The sequence below is a fragment of the Bos grunniens genome, chromosome 3 (assembly GCF_055505025.1).
Source record: "Bos grunniens cultivar Pamir isolate PY7600 chromosome 3, Bosgru_T2T1.0, whole genome shotgun sequence".
Taxonomy (NCBI): Eukaryota; Metazoa; Chordata; class Mammalia; order Artiodactyla; family Bovidae; genus Bos; species Bos grunniens.
The window spans coordinates 97822354-97838676 of record NC_141167.1 but is presented as its reverse complement, the minus strand read 5'-3'; the positions used below and the strand labels follow the sequence as shown (position 1 = coordinate 97838676).

General features: G+C 49.3%; 1 protein-coding gene across 2 annotated transcripts in view; it reads right to left on the bottom strand.

Annotated features, from left to right (window-relative positions):
• Positions 1 to 13402, bottom strand: part of PHGDH (phosphoglycerate dehydrogenase) — a 31157-nt gene extending 17755 nt beyond the window's left edge. The window contains exons 1-5 of one of the 2 annotated variants that reach the window (XM_086392149.1): positions 13208 to 13402; positions 7646 to 7797; positions 5532 to 5597; positions 2185 to 2239; positions 1998 to 2096 (exon numbers count right to left, since the gene is read on the bottom strand). In XM_086392149.1, coding sequence (XP_086248275.1) covers positions 1998 to 2096; positions 2185 to 2239; positions 5532 to 5597; positions 7646 to 7797; positions 13208 to 13345 — 510 coding nt within the window. In that variant the 5' untranslated portion in view covers positions 13346 to 13402. Of the gene's footprint in view, positions 1 to 1997; positions 2097 to 2184; positions 2240 to 5531; positions 5598 to 7645; positions 7798 to 12452; positions 12963 to 13207 lie in introns of those variants that run through there. The other variant, XM_086392150.1, reaches the window with a different exon arrangement.
• Between the last annotated feature and the right edge of the window lie 2921 nt (positions 13403 to 16323).

The window sequence follows — 16323 nt, the reverse complement described above, 5'->3', positions numbered from 1 at the left end:
GATGGCTTCGCAGGTGGTTTAGTGGTAAAGAATCCGTCTGCCAAGGTGGGGTTCTGTCCCTGGGTAGGGAAGATCCCATGAAGGAGGAAATGGCAACCCACTCCAGTATTCTTGCCTGAGAAGTCCCATGGACAGAGGAGTCTGGTGAGCTACAGTCCATGGAGTCAGAAACAGTCCAATGCAACTGAGTGACTGAGCACGCGTGCATGCCGAAAGAATGGACAAGCTTATCAATCACTTAAATTATTCAGGGAACAGGGTAGGGTTTTTTTGCCTGGCTTAAGTCACCACAAAAGTCTCACGTCCTTGACAATGAGTGTGGCCGAGCCAGAAGAGCCCAGGGCACTGTGGTGCCTACGGGAGGGCCGCGCACGTGACAGAATGACCGCTGGGTCTGGCAACCATCCCAAGTCACCACGTCATCAGTGAAGCACTCACGTGTTCGGGTACACGTGCCCTCCCTGAGTTTTACTGAACCCCTGACCCCTGCTTTTAGATGATCAGAATTTTCCAGGAGCTGAACCTTTACCCTGAGCCCTCACAAACAAGCAAAAAGGAGAGAGTGCTCCCTGTGGCTTGCACAAAGGACATGGCTTTGGTCCGCTTCCATGATCAATGGATCCTGCTGGGCCATGCCCCCTCTCACAGGGAGCCAGAAAAAGGTACCTCTCCCTCCTGGTGCTAAAGCTTAGCAGAGATGTCTGGCTGACTTCAGTCGATATGGTGAGTAGAGAAGATGGAGATTGTGGTACAAAGGGATGCCCAGCTGGTCCTTGTTAACCATCCATTTGCTATGAGCCCTTAGCAAAAACTTACAAAATTCAGAGGTTGATATAAAATTAAGGGTTAATCTATAAGGTCTCTCCTAATGCAAAGTGAGACGGACATAGAGAAAGGAAGGAGCAAAGGAAAAAAGCGAAAATTCCATACAGCTTTATGTAAATGTTTCTAGACCTGAAATAATCTGATTTTCAAAACCATCTTCCTTAATGTTTCCTGGCTGTAGCTTGAGTCCACAATCCCTCTCTCCACAGCCACAGTACACATGGAGATGCCCACCAGCCCACCCAGCTGCCACACCTCTCTCGCCCATGTGGGCACCTGGTGGGTCTCCTCTCTCTTGGCATGGTCTTCTGGATGGGTCCTGGGGTGGGGGTTGGGGAGCAGTACTGCTTCTGATGAAAACCCTCGCTCAACCAGAAGAACTACTGAGCTCCAAGCACAGGCTAAGACAGAGCCTTGGTGGGCGGTGGGGTCAGGGAAGATTCCTGAGAAATGTGTGAGTTTTCCCAGCCACTGCGAGCTCTATGATCTTTTCACAGTGTATGAAAGTGGAAGTGTGAGTTGCTCAGTCATGTCCAACTCTTTGTGACCCCCTGGACTGTAGCCTGCCAGGCTCCTCTGTCCATGTGATTTCTCAGGCAAGGATCCTGGAGCGGGTTGCCATTCCCTTCTCCAGGGGATCTTCCTGCCCCAGGGATTGAACCCGGGTCTCTGGCATTGCAGGCAGATTCTTTACCGTCTGAGCCACCAGGGAAGTCCCTCACAGTGTATAGGCAAGCACCTTTCAACCTCTTCTGGATTGTGGAGGGGAGCTAGAAGACGGGACAGCAATGGCTCTGCTGCAGGGTTACAAATTTGCTCCTGCTTTCTGAATTATCACAGGAGACAGAAGCAGCAAAACCAGAAGGCCCTCACAGAAGGGGAGGGAAGGACAGGCAGGATAAGACTCCACTCTGCTTCACGGGGACTCAGGGCAATTACTCATCCCAGAGCTGAAGGATCTCCACCAAGTATTCCCAGATGCTGAGTTCAAGGGTCTAGGTCGGTGGGCCCATGTCCCCTCCCTCCCTGGCTTTACCACCCATTTACTCAGGGGCTCTAAAGGGGGCATCAGATTTTCCTCGGACAAAGCCTTCAGCTTCTCTCAAGCAAAGCTGCCTCTTCCAAAACTGCCACAGGAAGCCCCACATCAAAGAGGTCTGGTGACCTCTTACCTTCATCCCAAAGGACTGCATCCGGGTGGCCACTTCTCTCCCGATTCTGCCCAAGCCAAGAATTCCTAGGACCTTTCCATTCAGCTCGGTTCCCATGAACTGCAAACAGGGAAAGAAGCTGAAGTCAGCACCTGCAGTAGACCGTGGACACCGAGCCAGGCAGGGCGAGGCAAGGCCAGCCGCTTACCTTCTTCCGCTCCCACTTGCCATCCTTCATAGATGCCGCCGCCTGGGGAATCTGCCTGCAAGGACAGACACATTCAGCAGGCCCACCCAGACCCCACCAGCCCAGGAAGGAGGCGCAGTGTGAAGGCTGCATGGCCACTGCCTCTGCCGGGCATCCCCTGATGAAGACAAGCTCAAGCTAGGTCTGGGGGCTCAGGTTCAGAAATACCGAGGATGGACAAAGGAGTGTAGCAGGAGGATCCCTTGACAAGACCTGGCCTGGAGCCCTGGATTGTTTCCAGCCAAATGTCGGGCAGGAGGTTCTGAGTCCATCTCAGTTGCTTCAATATTGGCCTCAGTGACTCCGGACATGTAAAAGGCAAAAGCTAATCCTCCAGCATTTGTAGAGATAATGAAATGGTATATTGGGGGATTTTAACAACACCAAATGTTCCAGAAGCACAAAGATTTCCATTTTCTTATTTCATTCAGAGCTACAACCTGTGACATCTCCCACTATATCAGGGGATAGTTGAATACTTATTCTCCTTTGAGAGTTAGACTACACTGGGGTGAGCAGGTACTAGTCTGGACACTTCCAACAACCGTAGCACCTCCTGTCTCACCAAACACACACACACACACACGACACCCCACACACTCCACAGCCTATCCCCTCCTATCAGCCAACATGGAGGTCTGATTCTCCATGTGTTTTCCAGAGGGGACACAGGAAATTAGGGTGATGTGAGAAATCAGAGGCAAGATATGTTATGTGGATCATGGTCCTCCAGGCTCTTCCAGAAGTGAGAAAGGAGGAGATAAGGAGCAATGTTTAAATATCAGCTCATTTGATGCTCACAATAACTGCATGGCGGGGGTGGGCGGGAGAGTTGGGGGCAGATTGCAGGCACTGGGGGTTAAACACCTTGCCCAGCATCACTCAGCCAGAAGTAGCAGAATGAATTCAAAGACAAGGAAGGCATCCCCACCAGTCAGCCTCCTAAGTATTTCAATGCCGGCTTTCCTGCCAGCCATAAAATTCAGCCGCGTGTGCGTGTCTGCATGTGCGAGAGAGAAAACAGAGATTCCAAGATAACCGTTCCCTTATTTCCACTTCCCTGAGTTCTGATACAAAGCTTTCTTTCCTGGCTACACGTTACCAGGCACAGATTCCATCTGAGGATGAGGTTGACAGAGAACCTGCCCTGCTGTCTCAGCCCTGTGAACTCACGGGCAAACTCAACAAAGCTCACGGAAGAAGCCCCATCTCACGACTCTGGCCCATCAGGCCCCACTGCAAGAAGGACAAAGTCCTCACTGCACTGAGGACAATGACTCGCCTCGAAGAAGCAAACCTGCCCGAGGGAGACAGAGCCGCCATCTGCCTCCTCTGTCCTCTCGCCTCCCGACCTCTGCCCACCTGGCTGCATGGTGCCATCTGAGGTATGCCTGTGGCACCACAGGGTCCAGGAAACCCCCACACCTGCCCTCTGGGTAGAGGAAACACCCACACCCGCCCTCTGGGTACAGGAAACCCCCACACCCGCCCTCTGGGTACAGGAAACACCCACACCCCTCTCTGGGTGCTCCACCCAGCTGGCCATGGTCTCAGGTTTTAACACTGTGGGGTCCTCAGCAAGCCAGTGTGAGCAGGGCCACATGTGGGCAGAAGATCTCCTGAGAATTAAATGGAGGCCGACCTGACTTAACAAGAGGAAGGAAAACAGGCGGAACAGTGACGTCTACCTTTGTTGCATTCTCCTCACTGTCTTTCCACGTCCTTGTTCTTCTCCAGCTCCTCAGGACCAGGCATCTAGTCGAAGTCCCCCAGCGCAAGGCCCATCCCGGCCTGCTCTCCACCCACATTGCCCAGTGTCTCAACTTCTCTGTCCACCGCACCCCAACCCCTTCTACTGCTGCCTGGCTGGGAAAGCAGACTGATTAAACCAGCGCACAGGGAGTTATGAGACCGGTGATTCCTTCTCACAGCGTGCTCCCTTATTAGTTTTGATGCATCTTTGATGACTGAGGTTATGATGAGTGGTTGGGAACCTGAATCATACCACTTTGCCAACTCCTTTAAGTAAAGCTGGTCGTGGAATAGGAGGAAAACTATTCCTGACTCCCAAGGGAACATCACCTCCAAAAAAAAAAATGTGAGAGAATTAGAAAGCTGCACTGGGATCCTTCCCTCATCCCTCAAAAACACAAACAAACAAACACCACTGAATTTAATAGCACATGTGACACCAGGGCATCAGGCCTCAATACTTCTCTAGATGTTCTGGGAGATCCAAACAGCCAATGCAGGGACCCCTTCTGGACCGGGTCCCTTCTGCTGGGCAATTCTCCCTATTCCTCCCTTTTTCCAATCTCCTCTCATCTTCACTGACAGGTCAGTATCAGTGAAGACCTACGATCTCAGGTAGAACTCTTAGGAAGAGTTAGAGCAAAGGTGAGTGCCCTCAGACCCTCTTCCAGGTCTTGAGAAGGGGAAAGAATCATTTCTCAGGCCCAGAAGGTTTCAGACCCCCTGAGTAGAGAAGTAAGGAGTCCTGGCTGCCTGGGTTCCCTGGTTAAGGATCCATGGACCTGCGAAGGGACCCAAAGCATCTTTCTGCCTGTCCACTGGCTCCTTGTCCTTCCCAATGACCCACTACCTGTTCAACAGCAGGAGCTCAGACAGTCACTTTACCATCCAACACAGTAAGACTCGTGTACATCTGTGCAATATTCATTGGTCCCTAGGCTGTCCCTTCTCTTTAAGAGATTTGACCCTTTGAGATCTCTTGTGTTATGAACCCACAGGTCATGGTCCCAGGGATCCCAGGGAAGCTTTCTATTCCATTCTCTTACATACAGATCTGCAAGGACAGTGACAGAGGTAAGCCCCAGGAGAATCGGCCTGGCTGGGGAATCTAGAGAGAGCTTTTTGGATGAATTAACACTCGAGCTTAACCTTGAAGAACAGTTTTAAGAGTTAAAGAAAGAAATGGCAGGGACAGATATCCAGGCAGCAGAAACAGCATTTGTGAGGCTTCGAGATCCGAGAAGGCTTCATGTGTGTGTGGACACCTACCACTGTGACCGGCGCAGGGGATGTGTGTGGAGAGTGGAAGTGAGTAAGGAGAAAGAGAAGATCACCCACGTATTTATTTTCTCAATGGGCCTGCTCCCAGGTAATGAACGTGAGAACCAGGATAATGAGTGACCAGTCAAGGCCTGACAGCCTTGAAGGTTTTTAGCAGCCTGCACATCACCAGGCTGAAGTGTTTCTAAGCTTCTCTGGGTCAGTTTGCTTAGGGAGTCATAATAACCGACAGACCGCAGAGAGGAACTCTCCTCAGAGGTTAGGGACTCACTTACCTGGCGAGACACATGATCATTCCACAGGTGAGCTCTGCAGCACTGAGGCTGTTCCCATTGGGGGTACTGTGCATGGAAAAAGAAGGGGGTCATCTGTTAGCCAGACCAGGATTCCCACTTCTGTCCCTGTGGAAAGCCTCCAGTGCACCCCGAGCTTGCTCTCCTGCTCCATGAGCTTACCAGTTCTTTATTTCTCTTGTTTAGCTTTATGGGTCATTTCTTTAGATTTTTAAAAATTGAAGTATAGCTGATACACAATATTATATAAGTTAAACGTGTACAATATAGTGATTTACAATTTTTAAAGTTTACACTCCATTTATACCTATTATAAAATACTGTTGCTATTCTCCATGTTGTACAATATATGCTTGTAGCTTATTTTATACCTAATAGTTTGTACATCTTAACTCCATACCCCTATGTTGCCCCTCCCTCCCACTGGTAGCCACTAGACTGTTCTCTGTATCAGTGAATCTGTTTCTTTTCTGTTATATTCACTAGTTTGCTATATGTTTCAGATTCCTTACATGTGATATCACACAGTACTTGTCTTTCTCTTTTTATTTCCTAATGCCCTCCAAAACCATCCAGGCTGCCACAAATGGCGAAATTTCATTCTTTTTATGGCCAATATTCTATTATATGGGCTTCCCAGAATGGCTCAGTGGTAGAGAATCCACCTGCCAATGCAGAAGACATGGGTTCAATCCCTGGGTTGGGAAGATCCCCTGGAGTAAGAAGTGGCAACCCACTCCAGTATGCTTGCCTAGAGAATCCCATGGACACAGGAGCCTGGTGGGCTACAGTCCATGGGGTCACAAACAGTTAGATACGACTTAGAGACTAAACAACAGCATTACATTGTGTGTGTTTGTGTGTGTGTGTGTGTCACAACTTCTTTATCCATTCATCTGTCCATGGACATTTATGTTGTTTCTGCATCTTGACAACTGAAATAATGCTGCTATGAGCACTGGGGTACATGCATCTTTTCAAATTAGCATTTTTTTCCCAATATACCTAGGAATGAGATTGCTGGGTCATGTGGTAGGCCTATTTTTATTTTTTTGAGGAAGATCCATATTGCTCTCCACTGTGGCTACACCAATTTACATCCCGACCAACAGTGTGTAAGTGTTCCCTTCTTTCTACATTCTCTCCAACATTTTGAGTGTACTTGTTCTTAATGCAAACCCCCAACCCCATGCCACCAGCCCTGAGTTCTGTGAGGTACTCCTGCCCTAAACCCAAAGTTGGAAGAAAACCCTTTTGCCCCGGCTTTATGTTTTCCTGAAGAGGGACCCCCATTGGAGAAACACACCTGGCCTCTCTCTACCCAGACTTACTTCTCCAGAGGCAGAGAAGCATCTCATTAGATGGGGAGAAACGTGTGTGGCTCAGCCCTTATCTGACTCCTCTTATTTCAGGACCGACCTGCCTACAAAAGGCACAAATCTCTGCTGCTCCACGCCATCAAGCTTTTATTTTATTGGAGTACAGCTGATTTACACTGTGGTGTTAGCGTCACACATCTGTACCTGTGACAGAGGCAGAGGGTGGCCCTTTGACCACAGACTTTTATCAAGTTTCCCAACCTGGCTTTTATTAGGAACAAAGCTAATACTTTTATCTTCTCCTGTTGGGCTTCTCCTCCTATTTCTCCCCAAGTTTTGCACTGAGAAATCTTCCTCACATGATAAATCAAAGGGCAATGTTGATTCTACCCATCTTGCAGAAAGGAAGATAGAGATAAAACCCATGAAACTATTTTTCGTTTCTCAAAAGATTTTCCTTATTATTTTTAGAATATTAACACATGTTTACCCTTTATGCCCTCTATTGGGTCTTTTCTTCTCTGGAAATGAAGGTTATAAGGAGCAAAAAGGTCAAGAGACTCTATTTTTAAAAATTTAAAAAATCAAGATAAAAGGACTCTTAGAGTCTGTCTTTCTAAGAACACCTGGCTTCCTGTCACCCGCTCTGATCTGCCCCCACCCCATCTGCTCTCAGCCTGGAGCAGGCAGACTCCTGGACCCCCTTCTGACTCTACAGGCATCTCCTCCCTCCACGTGGTCAGTCTCCACACTCACTCCCCTACCTCCACGACTTACTTCATGACCAGGATGCCCTTTCTGGTTGCGGCCTCCAGATCCACGTTGTCCACGCCCGTGCCAGCCCTGCCCACCACCTGCAGCTTCTCTGCCGCGTTGATGATGTCAGAGGTCACCTTGGTGGCCGAGCGGACAATAAGGCCTTCACAGTCCTGAGGCAGAAAAAGAAACACCTGGATCCACAGAGTTGGTCTTTGTACAGCCTCTCTGTCCAAGGTGGGAGTCCCTGCAGGCTGGCTGACGCTGGATACGTTCAAGCAAAGGAAGGCGTGTGTATGCGCACACCCCTCTGAGAGCCTTTGCCAACAGTCAGGCTTGGGTTCAAATCCAAGCTCCAGCCCTGACAAGCTAAGACTCTGAGCTTCGGCCTCCTCAGGTGTGTGAGGAGGAAATGAGACAGGACAGGTACAACCCCTGGCACGATATCTGGCCCAGCTCAAGGGACATCACTTTCTTCATCAGACATGGAGCTACTGAAGAGGTGAGGTGGGATCAGATTCTACTTTGTGAGCCCCTATGCCTGGCACATAGAAGGCACTCAATAAATGCTGGTCGGCTGAATGACTAAGTGAAGTTAATAAAAGGCAAATTATTAAAAGAAAAACATTTCCTAAAATAGAAACCACAGTAGAGGGAAGGGGAGAAAACAATTAAGCTGGTTCACAGCTGCTCAGAAAACCAGGCACTATTAGACTAAAACTAAATCTATGTGAAAAATCAGACTTTTTGGGTTCATCACAGCCATTTTACCTGTGCTAAGCCAGACCCGGGGACAATCGTCCTTAGGCTTGCCCAGCATCTGATAGTATCTTCTGCAGAATAAGGATGCTGTGCCAATATGCATCAAGAAGGCCCAGGAAATGGAGCAGGAGAGCAAATGCACACTCTGCCCAACTCTGGCTGTCCCAGGTTTGGTTGATGAGCAAGCTGCAAGGGCGTCTGCATAAGCAGCAAGCTGGGAACCAGGAGGCTGGGGCTCTAGGCCCTGTGCTGCCAATGACATGCGGGGTCACTGTGCCAAGTTATGTCACCCCCACCCCGGTCTCCTCCAGTAACACAAGAGCATTGGAATAGACAACTGATCTGAAACCTGTAACTCGCCCTGCACTTCCCCAGTGGGGCACCCAGCTGGATCCCATGAGAACCTTCTCTCTTCCCTTCCCACCACATGGATTCCAAAGACAAAGAGGGGCTATTGGCATCTGGCTTCTAGGGTAAGGGCCCACTCGTGTTTACTTGCACAAGTCCAGAGCCTAGGAACAAGTTTGGACAAGTTAAATGCAGGGAGAACAGAGGGTTCTTTTCCCTCCACAGAGGGGAGAGGAGAAAAGAAGCTTACTCTGCAGTCTACTTAGACTTGGAGGGCTTCTCAACACTGAGATGATTCTTTAGAAAAGGCTGAAAAACTACTTCTCTGGAGGTGTGAATGTTTCATGCATGCTCACTGGCTGGAGCTCTGCCAGACCAGAGAGAGCTGCATCGAGGACCCTTCACCAGCACTTCACACCCTTTCGTGTCTGTGGTTCTGAAATAGAATGCTCCTTGAATACTCTCTCCAAGCTGCCAGCCCCTCACCAAACCCTGGGAATCTTCCCACAGGGCAGACTGGCTGCAGAAGAGCATACAGACTCCCCAGGAGTCCACCCCATCGCTGCAGACTCCAAGGACAAGCACAGAAACAGCACAGAGTTTTTAACAAGCAGAGCCTCCGTGGAAGGATCTCCCTTATGGAGATTTATCCTACAGTCTCTGTTTCCCTCAAGGGTGTGCCCCAGCTTTCTCTGAAGCCACGAGGTCTGGAGAGCCTCCAGTCAGACCAGCTGAGATGTACAAGCAGAACTCGCCCATCCCAAGTGAGAATCTGCCTTTGCAGACTTTCATTCAGCAGACACTGGTCCCACACGATCTGGACATAGCTTGTGGCCAGAGTTCACAAACTTGCAAGGCCAAGTGGTAAGGTTCAACAGCTGGTCAAGGAACTAAGATCCCACAAGCCACGCGTGGTGGCCACCCCCCCCTCAAAAAAAAGTTAGGATTCAGTCAATCTGCACACATTTACTGAGAGTCTGCACTCCCAGGCACCGCCCCCCTCTCAGGACCCTGCCATCCCTCTGACACGTGGCTCCCTGCTCTCCCCAGCTCTCCTCTACTTCTGAAAACTGCAGCCCACATCCTCTCAGAAGTTTGCTGTGGTTATAATTTTCTTCTGCAGCATCCCAAGGTCCTCTCTGGCGCTCCTGCGACAGGAATCTCAACACCACACCCACTCTGCTGTCTGCTGTTCTCTGCTCTGTGTGTGCTGTATCCGTGTATGACAGCTGGCTGGAATAGGCATTCACCACACTTGGTGTGCCTTCCTACTCCCAGCCCCTCAGTGGCCTCAGAGCTGGAAAACAGCAGGACCCTGTTCTGCTGGATTTATGGCTATTCCAGACAAACTATGCCAACTCAGCAGTGGAAACCCATTCATGCTCCTCAAGTTCACACACGCTTCCTTTCCCAAGAAGGACAGCCTTCGCCTTGGGGGTGATTTCAGCATTGCTCCTGCCTCACAACTGAACAACCAAATACACAAGCATGCGCTGACTTATGTAATAGGGGATGCCAAAGAAAGTCTCCAGGTTATGTTCCCCTGGCTACAGAGAATGCAGGTAGGCACGGTTTGGCACAGTATATGTGATCCTCATTAAGTAGATGGCTCTGTAACCTTTGCCAACCAAATCCTACTGTAAAGGCTGGAAACGTGCTATTTTAAAAGAGCCTTTCAAAACATGGACTCTTGCATGGAAATTTATTCCCTTCTTTTCCTTTCTTAAAATTCAGAGATAAAGATACAAAGGTGCCTCAGAAAGTTAAATGCATTACCAGCCTGCGTTTAGTGGACTCTGACCAGCATTGTTATTTAATGAAACAGAAGAAAATATCAGAACACAGCACATATAGTATGGGTGTTCTTTCATGAAACTTGAGTGTATGTGTGTACACATATGTGTGTGTATACTGAGTTACGGTGTAAAGTAAATTTCCTATTGTGGGTCATGGTCAAAGTCTAAAACCACTGATACGTGGTAAGACTTAATACTTATTATTAGATTTGTATAAGATGATAGAAGAGGGGTACACAGTCTAAATAAGAGTTTTGTTGAGTTCCAACAAGAAGCTTTATTATATCAAGCCAGTGTTTTCCAAACTTTTGACTAAGACCCACAGTACCAAACACATTTAGCCTATCTGTATTGCTCTCTGATATTTACTTTTTTTCTTTTTAATGCTAATCACGACCCATTAAACGGACTTCAATGCCCACTAATGAGCTGTGACTTGCTTCAAGTCTGAAAAGCATGGTTCTGGGGAATGATTGTACTTCCTGACCACGGAGCGAGAGAGAACAAACCGTGCCTGCCCAGAATACCAAGGAGTGTGAAGGGAGGCCAGGCGTGGTTCTGGCAACCTGCTCCAGTTTCTTTCCGTATGAAAAAGGTTTAAACGGGGGAGGCCAGGGGCCGCTAACCCAGATACCTCTCCACTCAGAATAACAAGAGGTAGCTTGGATAGGAGTCCTTTACTGGCCCAAGGAGACTAACCTGGATTCCAAACTGTTGTTTTACAAAGACAGACATGAAAACTGGGCATGCCCAAATCCCTCAACAATGTAGCCAACAAACACCTCTCTTCCTGCCAGGAGTTTGCAGTGCCTTTAAAACATCCTCTAAGTCCCAGCCCCCGATTCCCAGTCAACGTCCCAACATCCTTGAACCCTGCAACTAGTGACCAAGGGCTCCCATTCTTGTCAGTTCCACTCACTTACCACTCCCTCATCCCACCCTACCCCAGGGGTACAGGATTTTCATTTCCACAAGAAAGCCGGAAAGCCCCCGAGTCCCATCCACACTTCCCAGCCCGGTGGTCTGGTGGAGGTGAGGATCTAGAGACCACTACACTGCCTTCTGGCCATTGCCCAGAGCCAAAGTCACTGCTGCCATCTGCACAAACGAGGAGGTGACAAGTGAAGTGCCTGTCTCGCATTCACGCCGAGGGTGCTCCAAGGATCAGCTCCTGAGTCCTTGGCCCCCACCAAGTCAAGGCTGATCACCCTCTCCTCCCCAGTTGAGCAGCAGTGGAGCAGGCAGAGGCTTAGGCTTCTGATGGTCTCATTTAGCACTCAAGTACTATGTTATCTGGTCACTAGCTTCACAGTCTATTAACCAGGCTCCCTAACCAGCTGACAAGCTTCTGGAAGATAGGAACCAGTCAAACTTAGAGTCTGAGTACAGGACAGGGGCTGGATACAGTACCATGGGGCCGGAGCCAACAAGGGTTCCAAGGAGAAACCCAGCAGGAGATATAAAGACAGTTAGGAAGACCGTGTGATTGCCTCACCGCTAGAGCAACAGCGGCCACCCCCGTGGTTTGATTTAAGGGCCTCTCGAGGAGTGAAAGATGGAGGGGTGGATCTGCGCTGAGTCTGGCTGAAGTTGGTAGGAGGCTACAAGGCCGGGTGTGGGAGTTGGGGGGCAAGGGAAAATACTTCCGGACGGGTGGGAGGGAGACACCTGGGCGCTGGGCGCAGTCCAGAAGTAAGAAGTGCGGTAACGGGAGTGAAGAGTTCCCAAAATAAATGTTATAAGCTTAGACGAGGCTACCAAATCTCGCAGAGATTTTACAAACAAGGTGAAGAAAGATCCGAAGTAGACCGCCCTAATTATATAACACGACAAGCGGTGATACGCTCCTGAGAAAGATTTGCTAAGAAATACACGTTTCCTGGGAGCGTTCGGGATCGGATTCTCCACGGATGTGGCCATACCTTGCCGCGCCGAGGACAAAGGTGAGGCCATCGGCTGAAACCGCTGGCGGAGACCGCCGGAGCCGCGGTCACGGCCGCGCGGCTGGCGCGGGGATCTCTGGCGCCCCCCATCACCCGCCCCTCCTTCCTCCAAGCGCTCCCAGGCGGCCGAGGGGCGGTGAAAACTCTTCGTAGTCTTGCATCAGACTAAAGGCGGGTATGGCGTTTGCTGCCCCAGTCCCGCCGCTTTCCCTGCGGCTTCTAGGGGAGCTTGCTGGAGCAGCCACGCGACAGGCTGGATTCCGCCAGCGTCCCCCAGGGAAGGCAGGACTTGGCTGGGCGAGCCAGGGCTGGGCCGGCCAGGGAAGGCTCGCCGGTCCCTGAGTTCCAAGAAGGGAAGCCACTTTGGCGCCCCTCCCCCCGGCATCCCCGCACGAGGCGGGAGAGAAGGCCCCGGGCTGCCAGGGCCACTGCGCGCAAAGGCCCTGGGAAGCCGCGCTGGCATCCCGCGCGCAGCCTGCACTTTGCAATATTGGCGGGAAACGTTCCAACGTGAAACACGCCGTTGCAAACTGAACGGAAAGTCTGCATCCTGCAGCTTGTAGACGTTGGTTCCTCCCTCTTTCTCCCTCCACCTTCCCCAGCCCCCAAACTCGGGAGACCCCCAAGACTGACCACCAGGTAGGAGGTGAGGGTGGGGCGCGCTGGGCCGAGTGTGTCAACCACTGTCCACGGAGGATGCCACACAGCCCTTGTCTTTCTCACGCTCGCCTAACCTGCAGCTCGGCTATCAGCTCCTCTTTGCTCAGGTTCTGCTTCTCCACCACCTGCAGCCCTCCGTCTTGCAGGATCTTCCGGCAGCAAGGGTCCAGGCTATCACTGATAAGCACTTTCCGTAGATTTGCAAAGGCCATTGCTGGAGTCGGCCTTGGAATCTGCAGCTTTTCCTGGGCAGAAACACCTAAAGCGACACGCGGCTGCTTCGACTGGCGGGCTTCAGTAACTGCGCAGGATTCGCGATTGGACAGAAACTCTCCAACTCTCTGTGACTCCGCCCCCTCGTGGTGGTTCTGGGTCTTCAGATCTCCTCCCACTTTATTATCCTCGAGACAGTCTCTCAATCTCAACCAAAGCATTTCTCTATAAGTGGTGAGCAGACAGAAGCATGTTTTTGCTGAGTAGTTGATTCATATCTGAAATAAGTTGAGAAATATTCGCTCTCATCACGAGAGAAATATTTCCTCTTCACTTTCCTCTTAAGGACCTAACTCTTCAACAAGCATTTATTAACGCACCCACTATGTGCAAGGCAAGGCGCTGGATGCTGAAGGGGCTCGAATTTCAAAAGGACATAGCCCCTTTCCTCTGGTTGGCTAACATCCGAGAGTACCAAAGACACAGATGTGGAAAGTTAAATAATAAAAAGCAATAGGGAACTGTTTCTGAAACCTCACAAAACCATGATTAATTCCAAATGAATGATGCAATGAAAATTGTAAATTTGAAAAAGAACAAGTCCATTTGGACTAGTCAAAATATTTGTTCAATATTCTCCTCTTCCACTACTTCCTCTCTAATTACTTTAAAAAGAAAGAAGAAGAAAAAGAAGAAAATGAGATGTCAGTCTGGCCTAATTTATATATTGACCAAGGAGGCACTTCCAGCCCTTATCTCCTTTATGTTTAAACCCTACAACAAACATGCTCTTCCATGCCCTATCTTACAGAATACTGGAAAATCCTATTTTGGATTTTTTTAAGGCCACCTAGAATCAGAAACCGGAGAGGGCAATGGCAACCCATTCCAGTACTCTTGCCTGGAAAATCCCATGGATGGAGGAGCCTGGTAGGCTACAGTCCATGGGGTCACCAAGAGTCAGACATTTACTGAGCGACTTCACTTTCACTTTTCACTTTCATGCATTGGAGAAGGAAATGGCAACCCACTCCAGTGTTCTTGCCTGGAGAACCCCAGGGACGGGGGAACCTGGTGGGCTGCCATCTCTGGGGTCGCACAGAGTCGGACACGACTGAAGTGACTTAGCATCAGTAGCAGGATCAGAAACAGAGTCAGGGACCCTCACAGACAAATTAGAATTCATTATATCCAGCCCACTTAACCTTTGTGTTCTGTTGTCCTACGCTATTCACAATGCTCGGGTGCAAGAGCCTTATCCTATAGGACTATTCAGTGTCAACACTCTCATGTAATGAAGCTGTGGACAGATGATTCCTAGGCACAAATCAGAAGTTAGACCAAATGCTTCCAATAGGAAAGAAGATAATTTGGCTATCCTGTTTGCTGGTTTGGATGATTTCTTGCTCCCGCATCCCAGCACTCCTGAGTATTTCATTTCTCTTCCTCTCAGGAGGTGCCCAGCAACCCTGGAGGCCTGGGGAGCAGACAGTGGAACTGGCCCAAGAGGCTAACAAAGCAATTTGGGAAGCACCCATTTTGGCTACCTCTTTAACTCAACTGTTTCCTGGACTCACCCTCTGCTTCCATTCAGTGTAGAATCTAAAGCCCACTGTATCTGAAGGGTAACCCCAACCCTTGACCCCAAGTCAAACTTCTCAGATGCTGTTGAACTCAAAACCAGAGGCCCTTCCACACCTGTCACCTGGGCATTATTTTCTTGCTTTAGTATTTATGACCCACCTACTTTCACACTGGACACACAAAAGGTACTTCTAAGCCCATTAAGAAAGTAGTCAACAGATGTGTTCAGTTCCAGTTAGAAAGGAGGGTGTGTAATAATTTTTACCATAAACAAGTCAGAAACTTGTTCCTCTTTTAAATTTTCTTTGGCATTGTCTTCAAGTTATCTCATAGTACCTTGGACAACATATATGTGAACATTTCATGTCTCATTCTCCCCCTAGGATCAGAGACACAACTTTATGTCCCTCTAGACTAAGATCATGGCATCTGGTCCTTCACTTCATGGGAAATAGATGGGGAAACAGTGGAAACAGTGTCAGACTTTATTTTTGGGGGCTCCAAAATCACTGCAGATGGTGACTTCTGCCATGAAATTAAAAGACGCTTACTCCTTGGAAGGAAAGTTATGACCAACCTGGACAACATACTAAAAAGCAGAGACATTACTTTGCCAACAAAGGTCCATCTAGTCAAGGCTATGGTTTTTCCAGTAGTCATGTATGGATGTAAGAGTTGGACTATAAAGAAAGCTGAGCACCAAAGAATTGATGCTTTTGAACTGTGATGTTGGAGAAGACTCTTGAGAGTCCCTTGGACTGCAAGGAGATCCAACCAGTCCATTCTGAAGGAGATCAGCCCTGGGATTTCTTTGGAAGGAATGATGCTGAAGCTGAAACTCCAGTACTTTGGCCACCTCATGCGAAGAGCTGACTCATTAGAAAAGACTCTGATGCTGGGAGGGATTGGGGGCAAGAGGAGAAGGGGACGACAGAGGATGAGATGGCTGGATGGCATCACTGACTCAATAGACGTGAGTCTGAGTGAACTCCAGGAGTTGGTGATGGACAGGGAGGCCTGGCATGCTGCGATTCATGGGGTCGAAAAGAGTCAGACACAACTGAGAGACTGAACTGAACTGAATAGTGCCTGGCATAGAGATTTCCATGTTGGAGATTCAGAAGACATTGCGTTCAAATTTAACTTATCAAGCACCTACTATGTGCCAGGTACCATGGCTTAACACTAGGGTGCAGTGATGTACCAGTCACACCCCTTTCACCTGAAAAAACAAGAAAAACAACACAGACATATAGAGAATGGATTTACACATAACGGAGGAAAGAGAGGGTGGGATGAATTAAGAGCGTAGCATCGACATATATACAGTACCTTGTGTAAAACAGATAGCTGGTGGGAAGCCCTGTGATGACCTAGAGGAGTGGGACACGGG